This window comes from Zalophus californianus, chromosome 15 (assembly GCF_009762305.2).
Source record: "Zalophus californianus isolate mZalCal1 chromosome 15, mZalCal1.pri.v2, whole genome shotgun sequence".
In the NCBI taxonomy this organism is placed as follows: Eukaryota; Metazoa; Chordata; class Mammalia; order Carnivora; family Otariidae; genus Zalophus; species Zalophus californianus.
Window position 1 is genome coordinate 74,677,154 of NC_045609.1, and position 17,813 is coordinate 74,694,966.

Sequence of the window (17,813 nt, forward strand, 5' to 3'; positions counted from 1 at the left end):
ACTTTTCCTTTTGAAGAGTACCCAGAGGGAAACTTAATGGCCTCATGGTAAAGCCAGGGCCTTATGCTCATAGCAGTGATTTGAAATTGGCTCAGTGGCACATTCTCTCACAGCGCAGGGCAGGAGGACTGGTTGGTATCTAAGTTGCGAGAACTGTGTCTCAGTTTGTGGTTGCTACTGCCTGTCCTGGTGCTTAGCAACATATAATGGGGTATGAGAAACAGGAAGGATAATTCATTTGTTTTTGTTTTTGTTTTTAAGAGAGAGAAAGGGAAAGAGAGTGTGGGGGGAGGGACAGAAGAAGAGGGAGAGAGAGAATCTCAAGCAGATATGGGGCTCGATCTCACAACCCTGAGATCATGACCTGAGCCAAAATCAAGAGTCAGGCGCTTAACCGACTGAGCCACCCAGGCGCCCCTGGAAAATCCATTTTAAAGGCAGGAGGGACATGACTGGGTGTTCCCGTAGCCTTTGCACACGTCCACACACACACGGAACAGGGGAGATCATTGGAGAGTCTGCCCTGGAACCATAACATGAATTATAATTATAATTAAATGAATGGAACCAGAGCAAAAATATACAAACTAAGTCAGTAACAAAATTATATTAACCAAAGAGGTCATTTATTATCTCAACCAGGTCAGGGCTTTCATTTCAACACAGGGCACAGCCCATCCACCTTTTCCTCACTCGAGGACTGGGGTCACCAACGGAGAGGGAACATTCTAATTTCTCAAAGTGATGAACACAGTTTCTACTTCTATCTTCTCTCTCTCTCTCCATACATGTATGTTAATACGTCATCGGTATAAAACATGTAACATACACTACATAGAAATTATTATCTATAAAAGAAGTAAAAGAGACTACTCATACCCCATGTACATCAATGACGGTAGGACTGGGGAATGTTAGTGCCAGGAAGAAACTTCCAAACCAATCGAATCTGTTACATAAAGGCTGTCTGATGATCCTTCTAAGGTTAGTGATGACGACGGACAGCTGTCCCCTCTCCACAGAGTACTGCCAAATAAGCTGACGTTGTTCCATGATGAAAGCAATTCAACACACACAGAAAAATCATCCAGGATTCTGTAATATGGACTAGCCTTCACCTAACCTACAACCTTACGGTGGTCTGGAAAGATAACGAACCACCATTTGTACCTACACTATTCCATTTCCAACACATCGTGTGTTAACAAAGAAGGTGAGGAAAGAGGAGTTGCTGGTGAGTGACCAGAGCCACGCCACCCCTCCTTTTCACTCATTTACAATTTTTTTGTGCAAATAGCTAAGAATGTACCCTGCAGATACGAGCCCTAGTCTTCCTGTGTCTTCCCGTTCTGGACTGTTTGCTGACAAGGGCACCCCAGCAGGGGCAAAACCTCCTCAAAACTGATGTGAAAAGTAATACTGCTGGCAGAACAAGGGGAGTAAAATCCTCTACCAGATACCTTGCTGTCAAACTAATTCTCAACGCTTTGTGATCACCATGAAGTAAGAAAGCAACTTGGAAAAGGCAAGCACACTTTCGAACACCAGGTACTAAGTGTTGCCTGGCCCAGCCAACACATCTCACCAAGCGGTTACCTCCTCACCCTGGAAACGACAGTGTTTTCATAAGTGCGTCATCCTGTTGACGTGTGGGATGAAATATGGAATGACGAGTCTGTGTGCGTCTTTATATTCCTAAGTGTATGTAAAACACGTTGCCAGCAGGCTCATGACAGACCCAGGAAGGAGAGCATGAAGAAACACGGGATAAAATTCCTCAGAATAAACCACGGTGCAAAGTACTAACAATTACTAAAATTATCGACTCTTAGGCAATTTTTTTTTACTAAAGAGTGACCAGTTTGGGGAACTCAACCAAAACCGTCAATAACCACAGTGGACCTTTAGTGGGAAATTGTCAGTGCTTTTTAATAAGTGTGGCGAGGAGAGTTCAAATCACAGCCTAACAGAACTGGTTTAAGAGTTAATGCAGTCTGTAGTTAGTATATCATATAGCTGTATTATTCGATTAGGAAAATTACAATTGGAAAACATTACAGTTTAATTCCCCATGAGTAAACCGATAAGTAACTGTAAAATCATCACTGGAAGAACATGGAAACAGTCAAGCATAACAAACCTACGGAAGGATAATTATCTCCAAATTTAGGAAGTATACTGATTTACCTGCCTACCCGCCTCTTCAAGCCTACGCTTAGCACACGTGCAAAAAGAAAACAGAACTGCCGTTATTACTATCATTTTCTTTTGCCCTTAGGTGAGAAACACCTGACAGCTACATGCTGAGCCACGCTAACAAAACTAAACCTTTCACTTTCTTTAATAGTAAAATTACCATTACTGAATCATTGTCATAAAAAAATGCATTCAAGTACATTACTACTTATTTTAAATCAACACCAATTTGGAAACAATCAACTTGGAAAAAGCTGTGTAAGTTTTTTTTTTTTTTTTTAATCCCTGATTACATTTCTATTTATTCACTGTGGTAGACTGAAACACTGTATTTTTAGAGACTAACTACCACTTAATTTCTTTAAGAAAAAACACACACACAACAAACCTGTGTAATGTAGAACAGCAGTGAAGCAAGAAAACTGTGTGCTTGTCACTTCTTGTCACTGTACAGAAGAATCGCGATAAACCACGGTACTGGTGCTACTCAGTACGGGAGAAAACACAACAAGCTCGGAGCACAGAGCACATGTTTTACTAAGATAATACTCTATGAAACCCAAGGTTGGGACTTTCCCCTCCATTCTGCATTTGAGCCACCAGCGCATTCCCACTGGAGTCCTTGGGAGGCTTTGGACACAGTCACTGGTGCACATTCCCCGTTCCACAGCTGACAAAGCGTGCTATTAGCCTGGACTCTGGGAGGGCTGGTTTGATGTCCGCAGCTCCTGAATTTGAAGTTCAGCTCGGTATATCCTAGAGGAATCTGTACGCCACAGCGCCTCACCATTTCCACACTATTGTAGTTTCTCTCTCCAACAAAGATCAGACCTAAAACAGAAGCTGCTGTGGGGCGGGGGGGGGGGGGGGGGGGGGGGGCTCTTAAATCACCTTAAGTTGGTCAGTTCTGTTTATCCACTTATCCACAATGCTGCAAACTTTCAGCATTACACTTGATGAGTGGTATGCATGTTACCTAAAAAGATAAGACATCTGAATTTTCTGTAACCTTCTAAAAGAAGTCACAATACAGTAATTCGAGAAAAAACATCTTATCCCTAGGAAGAAAAACAAAACCTACATAGGATGTGTATTTTGCTGAACTTACTTATGTTTATAGGCAAATTACTTACAAAAGTGACACCAGAAAAGAGCCTGCATTCTGAGTACAGTGACAAGAACAGAATGTCTATGGCGCTTGCCAATACGCCAGAACTGATCGCGTACTCGTCGGAAAGGGCTTGTACACCTGTCAGCCTTCCAGTGTACGGATCAGCAGTGGGAGCTGTCTGTGTCTCTCATTTTGTCAATGCCGTCTTCTTTGTGTTCTGGTTTCATTTCATCTTCGCCATCCTTGCACTGAGTGGAATCTTTTTCAGTGACCTGGTCTTTGGTTTGGGGTTTGTGTGTGGAAACAGGATCTAAAACTACAACGGGTCCAGCTTGTTGCTCACGGCCAAAGCACTCGCTCCTGCATCCGGCGTTACTGAGAGGCCTGGAGGAAGAACAGTTACACAAAACAGTAAAAAGCAGAGACAGAAAATATTTGGCTTTCATATTCCTGGATTCAGACCAACAAAAAAACCCCAAATGCTCTAAGTCTAATTAACATGCACAAAGTGGTCTTTGAGGTGCCAGCCATTAAAAGAAAAAGGAGCTATTAGATGACATTAGGAGCACGAGGCCAGAAGAAAGAAGGCGGAAAAAGTCAGAGCAATTAGCTATGGAAGTGTTAAAAAGCCAAATGCACCTACCTGCTTAATTACACACTCTTCTCAAGAAGTGCAAAGCTCCTGGGTGCCGCGTGCAGGCCTCCCCGCCGCCTGCCGCCCAGACTCCTGTCCCACCTTCACTTCGCCAGAAGGAGCCATTTAACCCCCACCCCCACCTCCGCCTGTCCCTGGGGACATCTGAGGAGACCGCACTGCTGAGGGAAGCAAGCCACCCCCCATCACAGAGGGCCAGCTGCAAGGCGCGCCCGCTCCTGCCATTACTGACAAGAAGAAAGCTGGTCCGACCGGGGAGGGGTGAGGGAGGAGCTAGGGCAGACGGAAGAATCCAGAGAATAAGCTAAAACGCTGAGTGACCGTAAACTTTTTCTAAAACGGAGATTCATGTTTCTTGAGAAATTTCTTAAGGAATTTCAGAAGCAGTTTCTTTCTCCACGGATACCTCCTTTCTTTCTTTCTATTCTGATGCAAGAAGATACTGCTTCTCAAGCTACGTGACAGTCTCCTTGTAAAACACAGAGATGTCCATGTGTTCTCTTGCCATGTGTCAGGAAATTAGGCTGCTGGCACCTACTCCTCTCAGGAGTCCTGGTCAGAGGCCACCATCTGAAGGTACTGGGCTACTGACCTGGGGCCTGAAGGTTGAGGGGTGTGCAGCAAGCAGGACAAGGGCTCTTCAGATGCATCTGGTCTTCTTGGCAAATGCTAAAATGTTAAGCACGAACCAGCACACCCCCGTCCCACCTCTGGACATCAGGACATGTAGTGGGGAGCCCACTGCTCGACCCACCCCCTGCAGTTGGTGCTACTGTTCCCTGAGCCCTGGAGCAGGCCAGAACCGCCAGTCTGACACTCCCTTACCACCTGCTCTTTCTCCCTTCTTGGACTCAGCACAGTCATTAAGGAATACCGTGTAATTAGCTGTTTAACGTCTGTCTCTTCAAATAAAAGGTCAGCATCCACGAAACAGGGCCTGTTTAGCTTTGTTCACACTTCGACCCCAGCACCTAGCATGGATCCACTTGTGGCATAACCGAGTGGATACTAATCAAGTGTGAGAGGCTCGGAAACCCAGGCTTTGGTGTGAATAGGTCTGGAGGTCTCTCTTATGAGACAAAAACAGCAGAACAAATGTTCATCCACTGAGAAAAAGCAGCCTGCAGGATCCAGCCGCAGGTACCAAACACTCAAACCCCACCCACGACCAGGGTCTTCTCACTTTCTGACCAGCACTATGAAATGTGTCCAAAAGCCTAGAAACCACTCCCTCTGGCTGCCTGGTTATACTGTCACTTGTTGATGATGAGCAGGTCACAAACGCACAGCTGTCTTCTGTGGCAGTGGTGAAAGGGCTGGGATGGCCAGGAGCCCGAGAGGGAGGCCGGACCCATGCTCTGGGAACCAACAGGGGATGCGGTTTCCCCAGTGGTACCTGGTTTGGCCTTCTCGGACCCAGGCAATACCTGGAAGACAGTGTCCACTAGGGTACAGGCAGAGGAGCAGAACCACCGTGAGAGAGACATGGGCTCTACGGTCGGAATTAGTCATCAGGCAAGGGAGAGAGCTAATGAGGCAGTCAGGGAAGTCAGGGGCCTCTGCATCAGAGGCTGGGCCTGAAGTCCACAGTTCTGGCAAGGAACAGGAAGATGGGCGAGAAGTGGCAAGAGATCGAAGACAAATCAGAGGTGCATCTGTCCTTCCCAGTCTCCAACCCCCACGATGAAGACAGCCTGCAGGACACACTGGAGCCCCTCACAGGGAACTGCACACGTCCCTGGTCTAAAATTTGGAAAAGCTGGAGTAGCTGGGGGGATCTGGGAAAACTGTGGGCCAACTAGGTGATACCTCCCATGAACCGTAGCAGCACCTGCCCTACCTGGACCTTCCAAGCCTTTAGAACAAAACAAAACAGAAATGACCACTATGTCACTTCTACCTTCTAAATCTCATGTAAAGTTCTCTTGTGGTCAACCCTAACCTGGAAACAAAGGGGCAAGGGGATTTTAGGAAATGAAGCGCCAGCCTAGTGAGTTGTTCCAGTCAAAGCCACAACCAGTGGCAGTTACCAGTCCGCCTCTACCATCTTGTGGTGGAGCCCACCGCTAACTAAGTCAGCTGGTCTGCTCTAAGCACACAGAGGAAGCTTCACCTCATTGAAGATGAGCAACTTCCATCAACCCATACTGACCTTCATCCCTTCTGCAGAACTACCACGGATGTTTTCATGCCCATGTGTGTCTGCAAGTGAAGGGGGGATGAACATATCCTAAAAAAGCTTTCTGCCTCAGCTGGAGGTGAAAACTTCCAGGAGATGTTCTCAGGGCACAGGTACAAAAAGACAACTGGATATCGACTGAACTGAAAACTCAGAAACCTTGTGTAGTCAGGATGAAATTGGCCTCAAATTGTCTCTGTCCAGAGAATTGTTCTTCTTTCCTGAAGTAAGTTTCTCAACTGCAGATTAATCTATCATTAAGTCACCCATAGGCTACAATTTGAGAACTCCTTTGTTGATTATTGCTGAACTTGGCACGGTGGACACTTTCTCTGAATCTCTGTGCTGAGAGTAAGAGGAACCGATTTCTCCAGAATAACAAACACTGACTTGGAATCCCAAAGGGTTAAGGCTAAAAGGGGCTACAGCAATCTTCGAGTCCAACTGGTCCTTTAACAGATGAGAAAAATGGGGTTTGGAGGGGAGAACCTGGCCTAGATCATGCAGCTCATCAGTGGCAGAATCAGAACAAGAATTAGGAGCCATCTCCTAATTCTTACCCAAAGTGGCTTCTTCTAGAAACAGGATAATGATGCCACAGGTTAATTTTGGCATGTTTGCTGATTTAGGTCTTTCTGAATCTGTTTTCAGATGCATCTTTCAGAGTCTGTCCCTTCAAGCTATCCCTTGCCCTTTTTCCCTCTGTGATTGGTAACTCCTCTGGATTTGACACATTAGGCCTATTCCTGGTTCCCATGGGGAGCTGCCCAGGACTCCTGGAACGAGAGACCTTCCTCTGCAGCCTCACTCTTGCTCCATCCCTATCTCACGGGAAGAGCCAGAGAGTGCCATCAGTGACGGTGCCAAGAACCCTTGCTTTGGGGAGCCACAGTGGTAGATTCTAGCAGGTTAAAGCTTCTCCCCCAACGTAAAGTCCCAGGTGCTCAAATGCAACAATTCAATAGGAATTATAGTAGACTATCATTCCGTTCCATTTTTCTGCTTTAATTCTTCATCTAAGGGCAGTGACCACAAATAAGGAATTAATATTTAGTACTCATGAAGAGTATGGCAGATCTTCTCCTGTGTGCTACAAAATCTCCAAGTAAAACTTAAATGTCATAGGTGTTACATAAAGTAAGACTAAACTCCTGTGTTATTCAGGTTGAAAGGCATTACGGACATGAACTAGTCCAACCTTCCCATCTGTCAGATGAAGACACCAAAGAATAGTGAGTTAACTGATCTGCCCAAGGGCACACACCTTGTTAAGAGCAGACACAGGACTAAAATCTTAGAGTCTGGATTTCCTGTTTTTTTTTTTTTTTTCTTATCACAACATACTGGTAGTCATTTATGATCCATTCAAAATATTTTCATAGATCATTTTAGACGGTTTGCTCAAGAGCTATTTCAAGACAAAAAGAAAAACCAAAAAGCAAAATAAAAGCTAAGAGACAATGCAGCGATCTGTGCCACTTTAGGAAGCCAGATGGGTGCCCTTTTAGAAAGCAGCTACTCTTCCCCAGCTGCAAGGGAGCGGAATGTGGGGCTGGGGCATGTGGGGCCACTTGCCAGTGGGAGGAAGGACCTGACTCCAAAGAACAGGGGTACCAGAAGCTCCCGAACAACTGTAAACAGCACTGCCAAAGCCGAACTTTCAGAAAGGGACTCCGTGATTTCTCAGACTGTGTTACAAGAGACGGAAGAGCAGCATTCTAATTTTTGAAAAAGCACATCATTGTTTGCATTCAGTGAAACTCCTTTCAAAATCAACTTTCCACATTCCAATTATATTCAACAACATTCTAGCTAACATTTCGGCTGCAATTCAAATTAACTAATGCCCAAAAGAGCCCTAATAGACGTGGTTCTAAGCTCAATTGAATACAATCAAAGCTCATGAAATGAAGGGGGAAATGCTTATTTCATGCAAATTCTGCATATCACTCAAGCTTAATTTTACTGATAATATAAAGGTGGGACATTTTGAACATTACAGTGAATGAAACTTTTAAGTGGTGAGAGTTATTTTATAAAATGCTACCTCTGAAAAGCTGATTGCCCAACAGTATAAAAATGGTTTGAGGCATAAATGCCAAGTTCATTTCTACTTCACTTCTGAGGTAACTATCTTTCAAATCGCAACAGCTGGACTATTTAACACAATCTGGTGAATCAAAGTATAGTTCTTCTCCGGTCTCCCAGTGGGACGTCTGCATTAGTCGGTGGCAGCCATCCAGCAAATGACGCACAGCCGGACGGTCTGAACTCTGTTTCATTTACCATAAAAATGAATAAAGCCGCAATCATATTTACCACCTCCAAGGACAGAAAACGGAAAGATTTAAATTCGTCTTTATAAAATAGTTTCCTGGGAAAACTCCAAAGAGGAAGTCAGTTTTTATATTTTTCCCCCTGGTGTAAAAATAAGTCTGACTTTGTTTCTGAAGCCCTTTATGCAGTTGCTAGACAGCAGCTCTATAGCAGAGGTGGTGTTCATTGTTTCCCTCAGACACCCTCTTTTTCGGGAGATTTTAATACACTTGTCCAAAATCTCCCAGAAGAGTTTCAAATATAAGGTGCAACTGTCTGTATGATTTCCAATTCTTTCAAATATAATGAAGGTAGAACGAAGCTAGATTCTTTGGGCTTTGTGTATACTTTTCAAAACTCCACTTTAGGTCAAAGAATAGTTTTTCGATTTGGGTCAGCTTCCATCTGGTGAAAAAATAGATATAATTTTAAATTATGAAGAAAAAAAAAACCCACCATTGTTAAAACAACAGATTAGCACCGTGGTTTGAAAATCTGACATCAGCTATCAGATGCTGCTTTGCCCTAAAGAATAATAACAAGAATTCCTTCTTAACGGGAGTAACAATGGCTGGGCAAAGATGTCTGGGGGCACATGGAGCCTTACTGTCTTTAGTGGAGTTACTGGAGCAAAGGGGTCTCGGTGTACGGGGTCCGGCTCAGACTGCTGTGCGCGCCCCGAAGACTTGTCCCACTTCCTGTGATCCTGGCGTGCGCTGGACCGTGGACATTCACAGATCCCGAAATCCCCTGGCCCCGGGGAGGCTCAGGAACCCAGGGCCGTTCTCACCAGCAAAATCAACACCGATAAAGCGGGAACTAAGATGGATTTCAGCTCAGGCAAAGATTCTGAAATGTGTGTGATACTTTCCTGGGCTACCTTTTAAGCTTTCTGTAATTTTCCACAACTTTAAGTCACCATGAAAAAAAATCCATCCAGATCACAGCTATTAAAAAGCGAATGTTATTTAAAAGAAGCATTTTAAGAGACATGGTCTTCTACAAAATTTACCATCCAAACCACTGGCTCCTCAAAAGAGCTGCCATGTGTAAAATGTTGCATTTTCATTTTTAGGCTTTCAGAACAATATAATTTTTAAAATACTTTTCTTTAAATTTATACTTTAAACTCTCTTTTTAAGACGGGAAGTCACAGAGAATTCAGTGTGCCACTTTTCATAGAGGGGACAAAGTATATTTCAAATGAAATGTGTTTATTGGCTTCTAGAAGTGAAGTCAATTTATTCTTAGCTCTGAAATTGCATTTAAGTTTTAGTCAGCGACTTCTCTTTGAATAAATTAAAAACCTCCCTTCGACACCACCATACACAACTAAAAGCAAACACAAACACTGCAGAGACTACTGAAAGATGCTAAAAAAAAAAAAAATTGCAAAGTAGCAAAGGCAATTTGGTTCTCTCTGCAGAAATGATACATTTTATGCTAAGCCTCTTAAAATCATAGGTGTTTGCAACTGGAGGCAAATGTTAGGAGGCAATTAATCCTTTGAGAGACTGGAGGATGACTCAGTAGCATTTTTCACAGTCGTTTTGGGATTTACTCAACAGAATGTTAACACTAGATGTCATACAGCCTCAACAATTAACCTGGAAGAAGGTGTCCGTACAGCGACTCAGAACACTTGTCAGACAATACTGACAGGCGGACCTCTTGGCCAGTCCCCAGGATAACTCCTGGGGTGGGGGTGGGGGGGAGAAAAAAAAAGACGAAGTGAGGGGATCTCAACTTCCAGAACATCCAGTTGTTCTGCTAATTTTGTTGTTAAGACTTAATTATCCATGGACAGGCACACAAGGAGAACCTTTGTAGCGGGGCTTTGCCGAGCAGAGCTGCTTCCTGCAGTGTGAGTACACAATTCGACAGCACTAAGATTACAGTGGAGGGCACAGCAAATCCTTTAATTGTATAAGAGCATCAGATTAAGCAGTAACTTCCATGCGGTTCATTCTGCTGGCTAGTAGTCTCTTCTCAGAAGCAAATGTTTACTAAGGACAGGGAAGGGGCCCTCCATTCTCCCTTCCACACCATGCGCGCGCGCGCGCACACACACACACGCACACACACACACACACACACGCGCGCACACACACACACACACACACACACACACACACACACACACACACACACACACACACACACACACACACACACACACACACACACAAAGAGAAGGAGGAGGGGTTGATGAGGCAATGGTGTGCGACGAAAGAACAGGAAGAAAACCCACCCCTCCCACCACAGGGACTAAAAGAACTCTGTTTTCCATTTGAACAAAATGTTGACCCCACCTCTCTCAAGGAATAGGTATATGACCAGCCAAATTCATTTCCAGCTGAGGTCAATGTTTGGGAGAAGAATTTTATGCCAAGTTTCCCTAAAAATAAGTTAAGAATTTCAATTTCTATTTGAAACCTATTTCAAAAGCTCAGATTCTCCAGCTCCCAACACAAAAAAAGCAGTACTTTTCAATTTCATTTTTCTACATTAGTTTTACACTGGAAATAATGACATAAAACTGAAGAGACCAGTTAGAGGTCAAACGATGATAAAATCAATCTTACTTTTAATTCAAAACCTGAAAGGCAATTAGGTTTTTTTCTTTCATAGAAACGTCTGACTGATCACAGTAACTGAGAGACATCTAAAATTTGTCTTTTATCAACTACCCTTTGCTATTCAGTTAATGGCTCAAACAAGATGAACTCTTACAAAAATAAATCTGTATGGGGACAAAAGACACACATATTTAGAGACACCATAGATCTAGAAATTAAAAGACACACATATTTAGAGACACCATAGATCTAGAAATTAAGTGCAAATTATAATAAAAATGGTTTCATCAGAAATGGACATTTTTCTACTGAAACTGAATTCCGGTCAATGATACCTGGGCTTTTGTTTTTAAAATTCTCGTAGGGCACAGTGTGGCCTGTTTTGACCTCCCGAACAAAAAAAGGCAAGCTAGCTGCCTGTCTCATGGCTAAAAAGTACAAGTTTGATAAAGCTCAGAGTTCTGGGGGAGATCTGGGGTTGAAAAGAAGCATGAGTGAGAGAAGCATTCACTGGAAGAGACTCTGGCAAGTGCAGCTTTACCCTGTCTCTGAGAATGAGAGCCAAGAGATGAAGACCCAGCTGTGAAATCACTGAGAGGTACACCAGTGATGACGGAACCTGAGTCCACTTTCAAATGGGTTCTCTCCCCTCTTGAAGCAAGGTGTGATAGAAGTAACTAGATGAAATGAACATCATCTTTGAGGCTGACTGCCCTGTTTAGCTATGATTGTCAGGACATTTACCCTCCTGGAAGTGTTAATAGGAAAAGTGAGCACAGATGAATAAAGCTCAATAGGGATGAGTAAGACCCACCTGTTTGTACATGACACTCTTCAGAGACAGAGAAGCAAGAGGCAAGAGCACGAGGTCCCACCTTGGGCCTCTGCCCGACTGTGATGCCTGACTCTTTGAAGATCTGCTCACCTGTTTCTCTATGCTGAAGGCCCACCTGTCCTGCCTCTGTTTACAGCCTAAAAACATGATGACCAATGGACACGTATGCACAAACTCAAAGGAGCTAATGGGTGAATGACCCAAGATGGAGGTGTCTCAAAAAGTTACAGCATAGGGGCACTTGGGTGGCTCAGTCGTTAAGCGTCTGCCTTCGGCTCAGGTCACGATCCCAGGGTCCTGGGATCGAGCCCTGCGTCGGGCTCCCTGCTCTGCGGGGAGCCTGCTTCTCCCTCTCCTACTCCCCCTGCTTGTGTTCCCTCTCTTGCTGTGTCTCTGTCAAATAAATAAAATCTTTAAAAAAAAAAAAGAAGGTACAGCATAAAGTTGATATGACAAAATTATTTTGGGCTATAGAAGGTATGTTTTTGAAACAACTGGATTCACAGTGCTTCACCTCTCTATTATCATATTATATTACGATTTAGTAAAAAGCCCCTTTTGAACCCAACGATTAGTCAGATATTTTCAAGATTTTTGACTCCTGGGAAATAAATTCTTCTTCAAAATGTTGGAAAATGTCAAAAAAATAAAAAGTGTGTAAATGAAACGTATGCCCACAGATTCTAAAGTCACTGAGGCTGCTTTGGTGATACAGTAATTTGCAAAATTTGTGAGGCTTTTGCCTCTTTTACTGGACGTTTGACACAAAAAACACGAAAATGACTTCTTTTCGCCTACTCTTTAAGTCTTTGTGCTAATTCAGATTGGCTCCCCTTTTCAGAATTGTTTTACTGACTAACACTTTCTTCCCTTGGCAAGACATACTGCAACTGGTGAGGTCAGCCTCAGGAACGGGAGGGGCAAAGGGATGAACTACCTATGAGTGGACAAGGTCAGAGGAGCAGGGTGTGAGGATCACGGCGGGGGGGGGGGGGCGCTGGAGGGATTTAACTGCAGCATCATTGCTTCTAACAGAAGACAATATTTCAGTCATTTTCTTCCCTCCATTCCTCAAGCTCTCAATATGCTCAACGCAGTAGGCTGTAGTTGAGAAGCATGGGCTCTGGAGGTAGAATGAAATAGGCTCAAATGAAATCTGACCCGACTCTTGATGAGGAATAGAATTGTGGGCTGAGTGTTTGCCTCACCAAGCCTCAGTTTTCACATCTGTAAAATGGAGCTTTGTCCAATCTGTACATTTAGAAGAATTAAATAACACATGAATGTACAGGGCTTAATAAATGTTAGTGAGATAGAGTAACAACAGTAAAACATTGTGGAAGCGAGTTCCAAGCCCAGAGCTTCCAAAGCAGAAAATGGTGCCATTACCCATCGTCTCATCTATAATCAACATATATATCCTGCCTGGAGCAATTAAAGTACTTCTCCTCTTGGACAGATATTGTTATAATATGAATATATTTTAACATATAATATAGGTTGTAAAGAATAAAAAATATTAACTAAAAAAAGAGAAAACCCATATACAGTGGAATGTTGTAGGCTTTTTCCCCCAAAATGTTTTCTGTTTCCTTCACCTGTATCCACTGAGAACATCAGACTCCTGCATTCTGCTGATAACACAGCTAACATGTTTCAGGCTTAAATGGAAGACAACTTCACTCGTATCTACGTATACTATTCACATTAAAAAATCTGTATCTGCAATTGTGGCAAACTGATGGCTATTTTTAAAAACCGAATTCACTTTCAAAAGCCAAAGTCATTTGGAAATACACACTGAACATACAGGGGAGATCAAAATGGCCCATATCATTTTTTACCAAAATAAATGCTGACACACAGGACACCTGGGCGGCTCAGTTGGTTAAGCGTCTGACTTCAGCTCAGGTCATATCTCAGGGTCCTGGGATCGAGCCCCGTGTGGGGCTCACCGCTCAGCAGGGAGTATGCTTCTTCTTCTCCCTCCTGTTCTGTCCCTCCCCCTGCCTGTGCTCTGACTCTCACATAAATAAAATGTAAATACATACATACATACATACTGGCACCAATTCTCCTGTAGGAGCAGCTGTCCATCTGTGTGATCAGATACCTCTAATCCAGGCAGGTCTGAGAGCATTTGGAACAACAGTGACAGGGCTGGAGTAAGTATCCTGACCACCAAGAGTACTTTTCTGAAGGATAACAATCATTTTGATTTGGATTTGTAAACTCTCGTAACGTAGTTTAAACATTATTTTACAATCCTGGGTTGGTTTGTGTGTGTTTTACCATCAATCTGCACTGAGAGGCACATTGCAGGCAGAAAATATGGGCCTGCCTTTTGTGGCTTAACTGTGAACTTCTTCACCAAGCAACTACATTCGTGAGGAATTACTGAGGTTGTAGAGTTCTCGGGGGAGTCTGGACAGTGCCTCATCTACTTGCCCCGATCTTAGATAAGAAAAAAACACACAAAAAAGAAAACAGAACAGAGAGGTTGCATGACCTTCCCAAGGAAACCTGGCCCGGGCAATAACACAGGTGTCCAGTGTCTAAACTCTGAACTCAGCTCTGGCCCTGGATGAGGCAGCCATGGCCTCACATTACGATTTTAATGTAAGACGGGAAAGGAATTTACTGAAATACTTCTCGTATGTTCTCTAGCCCGCCTGGCGACTCTCCAAGGCAGGTGTTATCTCCCTCATTTTACACACGAGGAAAGAGAATCCGGGGCTCAGTAACTTGCCTAAGGGCATAATGGCCACAAACGGCAAACCCGAGATCGGGACGCTCGTTTACCCGATACAGGGTGAGCTCCCGTGCCGGCAGCAGCCCCATGCCCCAGCCGCCCTGTGCACACACGAGGAGGCTCAGGCCTGTCTCCCCACCACACCGCGCCCTGCTCTGCAGGCTTTTACAGGTGAATACACCAAACCATCCTCGTCCTTCTGACCCTGTGCTCTCCGAAAGTAATAAAACAACTATCTTTAAAAAAAAAATCTACAATTTGGAATTTTCTCTATTTTACATTGACCATCCCACCCATGGATTAACTTGGATCATTGAGTCTTCAATATTTTAACAAGGTCAGATTTTTTACTCTCAATCAACAGGAAAAAGCATGAAAGCAAAAATCAGGTTGGTTGGTTATGTGTGGGTATACGTATTCTTGATTTATTTATTTTGCTTGGCCGAACTCTTCATCTCTCATAGCACAGAAGGGACATTATTACTACCATTCCTGTCTGAATTATAACTAATTAGAATTAATGGAATTCAAGTTCGCTATTAGATTTAAGATATTATTACTAGATAATATACTTACTAGAAATAATTAACAGGACACAAATATTTCTAAAGCTATTATTAAAATGGAAATAACTGGGCTTCTCCAAGTCTTGATTACCTTTCCCTTTTTCTTAAGAAAAATAAATAAATAAAACCCTTGCTTTGCTTAGGCTGGTGACAAGAATGTTAATTTTAATTAATCCTTACAATTAAGTATTAAAGATAACTCCTGCCATCTCATGAGTCCCTAGGAAATAAATCCATGTATTTCTGGCTCTATAATTTACCAGACTAGAGTTACTCAATTATTTGGAACACATATATATATGCTGTTTTCTGGAATTTATTAAAAGGAAAAAACTTTCCAGGAATAGCTTGGTGTTATAATTTTCTCATTAAGTGAAGATCTTATGCAGAAAACACCTTTGTTTCTACTCTTTTAAAACCCTTCTTAGTAGGTTTCCAATTTTTCCTATGTACCTGAGGCCATACAAGTGAGCAGAGCTGAATCTTTCCTTTAAAACTGGGCATGCTATTGTCTCTGATAACTTTATCTTGTGTTGGTACAAAGATGCAGAAGTTATACAAAACTGAGCTGACTGAAAATGACCCCTGAGCATTAAAACAAAAAAAGTTACAAAACCAAAGAAGCCAACCATAGAACACAGGAAAACCTCCAATATTTAGCCTGTGCATATGTGGAACTGTTGAATAACAGGGGAAATGCAGGCCAACTGGGTATTCTAATACACTGACATTCTGCTGTTTTAGTGATACTGAAAATGTACTCATTCATTCATTTATTCACCAAGTATTTACAGAATTTCCAGGATTTTCCCAGGCATCTGAGATACACCAGTGGGCAGACAAAAAAAATCTCCTACCCTCATGGAGCTTACATTCTAGCAGGGGAAGAGGGTGAGGAGAATCAGAGCTTAGAGGAAGAGGAATTACAGCTTTAAACAGGGTGGTCAGGGAAGGCCTTATTGAAAAGATGACATTTGAGCAAAGAAAGGATGGAGATGAGATAAATCAGGGGGTCACCGGGGAGGACATAGGAGGCAGAAGTGACAGCAAAAGCAAAGGGCTAGGGTGGAGTGATACCTGGCCACGGGGGGCCAAAGTAGGAAGATGGAGGGTGGGTCAGGGTGGTAGGGATTGGGGTGTGTGTGTGTGTGTGTGTGTGTGTGTGTGTATGAGAGAGAGAGAGAGAGAGAGAAATGAATGTATGTACTAGAGGGTACTGTGACTGTTACCCTCCCTTGACCTTGATTTCCCGTCAAGAGCCAAAAATGCCACTGGGCTGAAACACCACGGTGGTGCAGCCACACATCAAAACAAGGATGAGATCATTAGAGTAGAGACGGTTTTAAAAAAGCAAAGGTAACCGCTTCTCGGCCTTTTGGCTAAGATCAAGTGTAAAAAGCAAAGGTAACATTTTGCTTTACGATCGCTGATCTGATTTCCAAGTGCTTTGACCATCCGGGTCTCTGAGATAAGACAATGTAGTTGCCTCCACCTTACGGCTGGTCTAACAGAGTGAACTTCTTAGAGCCAGCCAGAAACAGCCTCCAAAATAACCCTTCTTGTTCCTGGCAGCCAGACCAGTTTTCAGGGAATCCTGATACATCAGAGGATTTTTAATTTTCAAAGCTTTCATGTAACTATGTTAAGTTAAACTTCTTTTACTCATTAAAAAAAAACTAGGTTTAATCATAAATGAACGAAGTGTGGGTGCCTGTCTGGGAAGTGAATAATTACCAGGTACATACACAAAATAACGGGATTCATTTGGATAGTCTAATTATGCGTAAAAACAGATTTTTCAGAAAGGCACTCTTCTTTGCTAAATGACTGTCAATATGAAAATACATGGCATTAGTTATTTCAGCTAAAGAATGTCAAGAACCGAATAATCAAGCATTGGGTTACAAAGTTTAAAAGTTAATAAAGCGGCACCGAGTATTTGTATTAGTGCTTTAAGTAGCTAAATTAAACTGAAATGTGTCTCTTAAGCAGTCATTGAACAAGCAAGACGAGAAATAAATTGAGCTTCACTTAGGCCTTTATGGCATCTAACAACTGTGTCTGTCAACACACGGATCCTTTTCACTGTCAATTCAACACACATTTTGCAGACCTTGGGCCTGCAATTATTTCATTTCCTTTCTTGGAAATGTAATTTCCACTTACTTTTAGAGAATAAAAGACAGACAAAAGGAGGAAGGAGTTGCAGTATTTTCTGATTAAGATTATCTGTATAAAATGGTAAAGGGAAAAAAATCTATACGCGCACACTGAAGCATTTCTCAGCAACTAACCTGTCTCAGCCAAATTGCTTTTGTGTCTGGATATTGGTTCAGATGTAGCCAGACTGTTGATGTCAAATTAGGTGTTAAACAAATTTAATAGGAAAGATGAAGAATGAATATAGATCATCTTTCTGTTAGAATTGTTCAAATGACTCCAGTCAAAAGAAAGGAAACACATGACCACAGGGGAAGTGTGCTTTTAATTAAACACAATGAAATGAGATAAAACTGTAAATCAGGAAAGAAGGCCATTCATTCCAAAAGAGGGGGAGAAAAAGTTAATAGGGCCAGGGAGAGAAATGCAAGAGCGGAAGAAAATACCAGTTGGCAAAAATAGAT

General features: G+C 42.8%; 1 protein-coding gene and 1 pseudogene across 6 annotated transcripts in view; one reads left to right on the forward strand and one right to left on the reverse strand.

Annotated features, from left to right (window-relative positions):
* Positions 1-636: 636 nt before the first annotated feature.
* The window catches only part of SHTN1 (shootin 1), a 105,261-nt gene continuing 88,084 nt past the window's right edge, over positions 637-17,813 (reverse strand). For 4 of the 6 annotated variants that reach the window (XM_027591576.1, XM_027591577.1, XM_027591573.1 and 1 more), the window contains one exon: positions 3,469-3,691. In XM_027591576.1, coding sequence (XP_027447377.1) covers positions 3,469-3,691 — 223 coding nt within the window. Of the gene's footprint in view, positions 3,692-17,813 lie in introns of all 6 variants that reach the window. The other 2 variants (XM_027591574.2, XM_027591580.2) reach the window with 2 other exon arrangements.
* LOC113924005 lies at positions 16,549-16,646 on the forward strand (annotated as a pseudogene).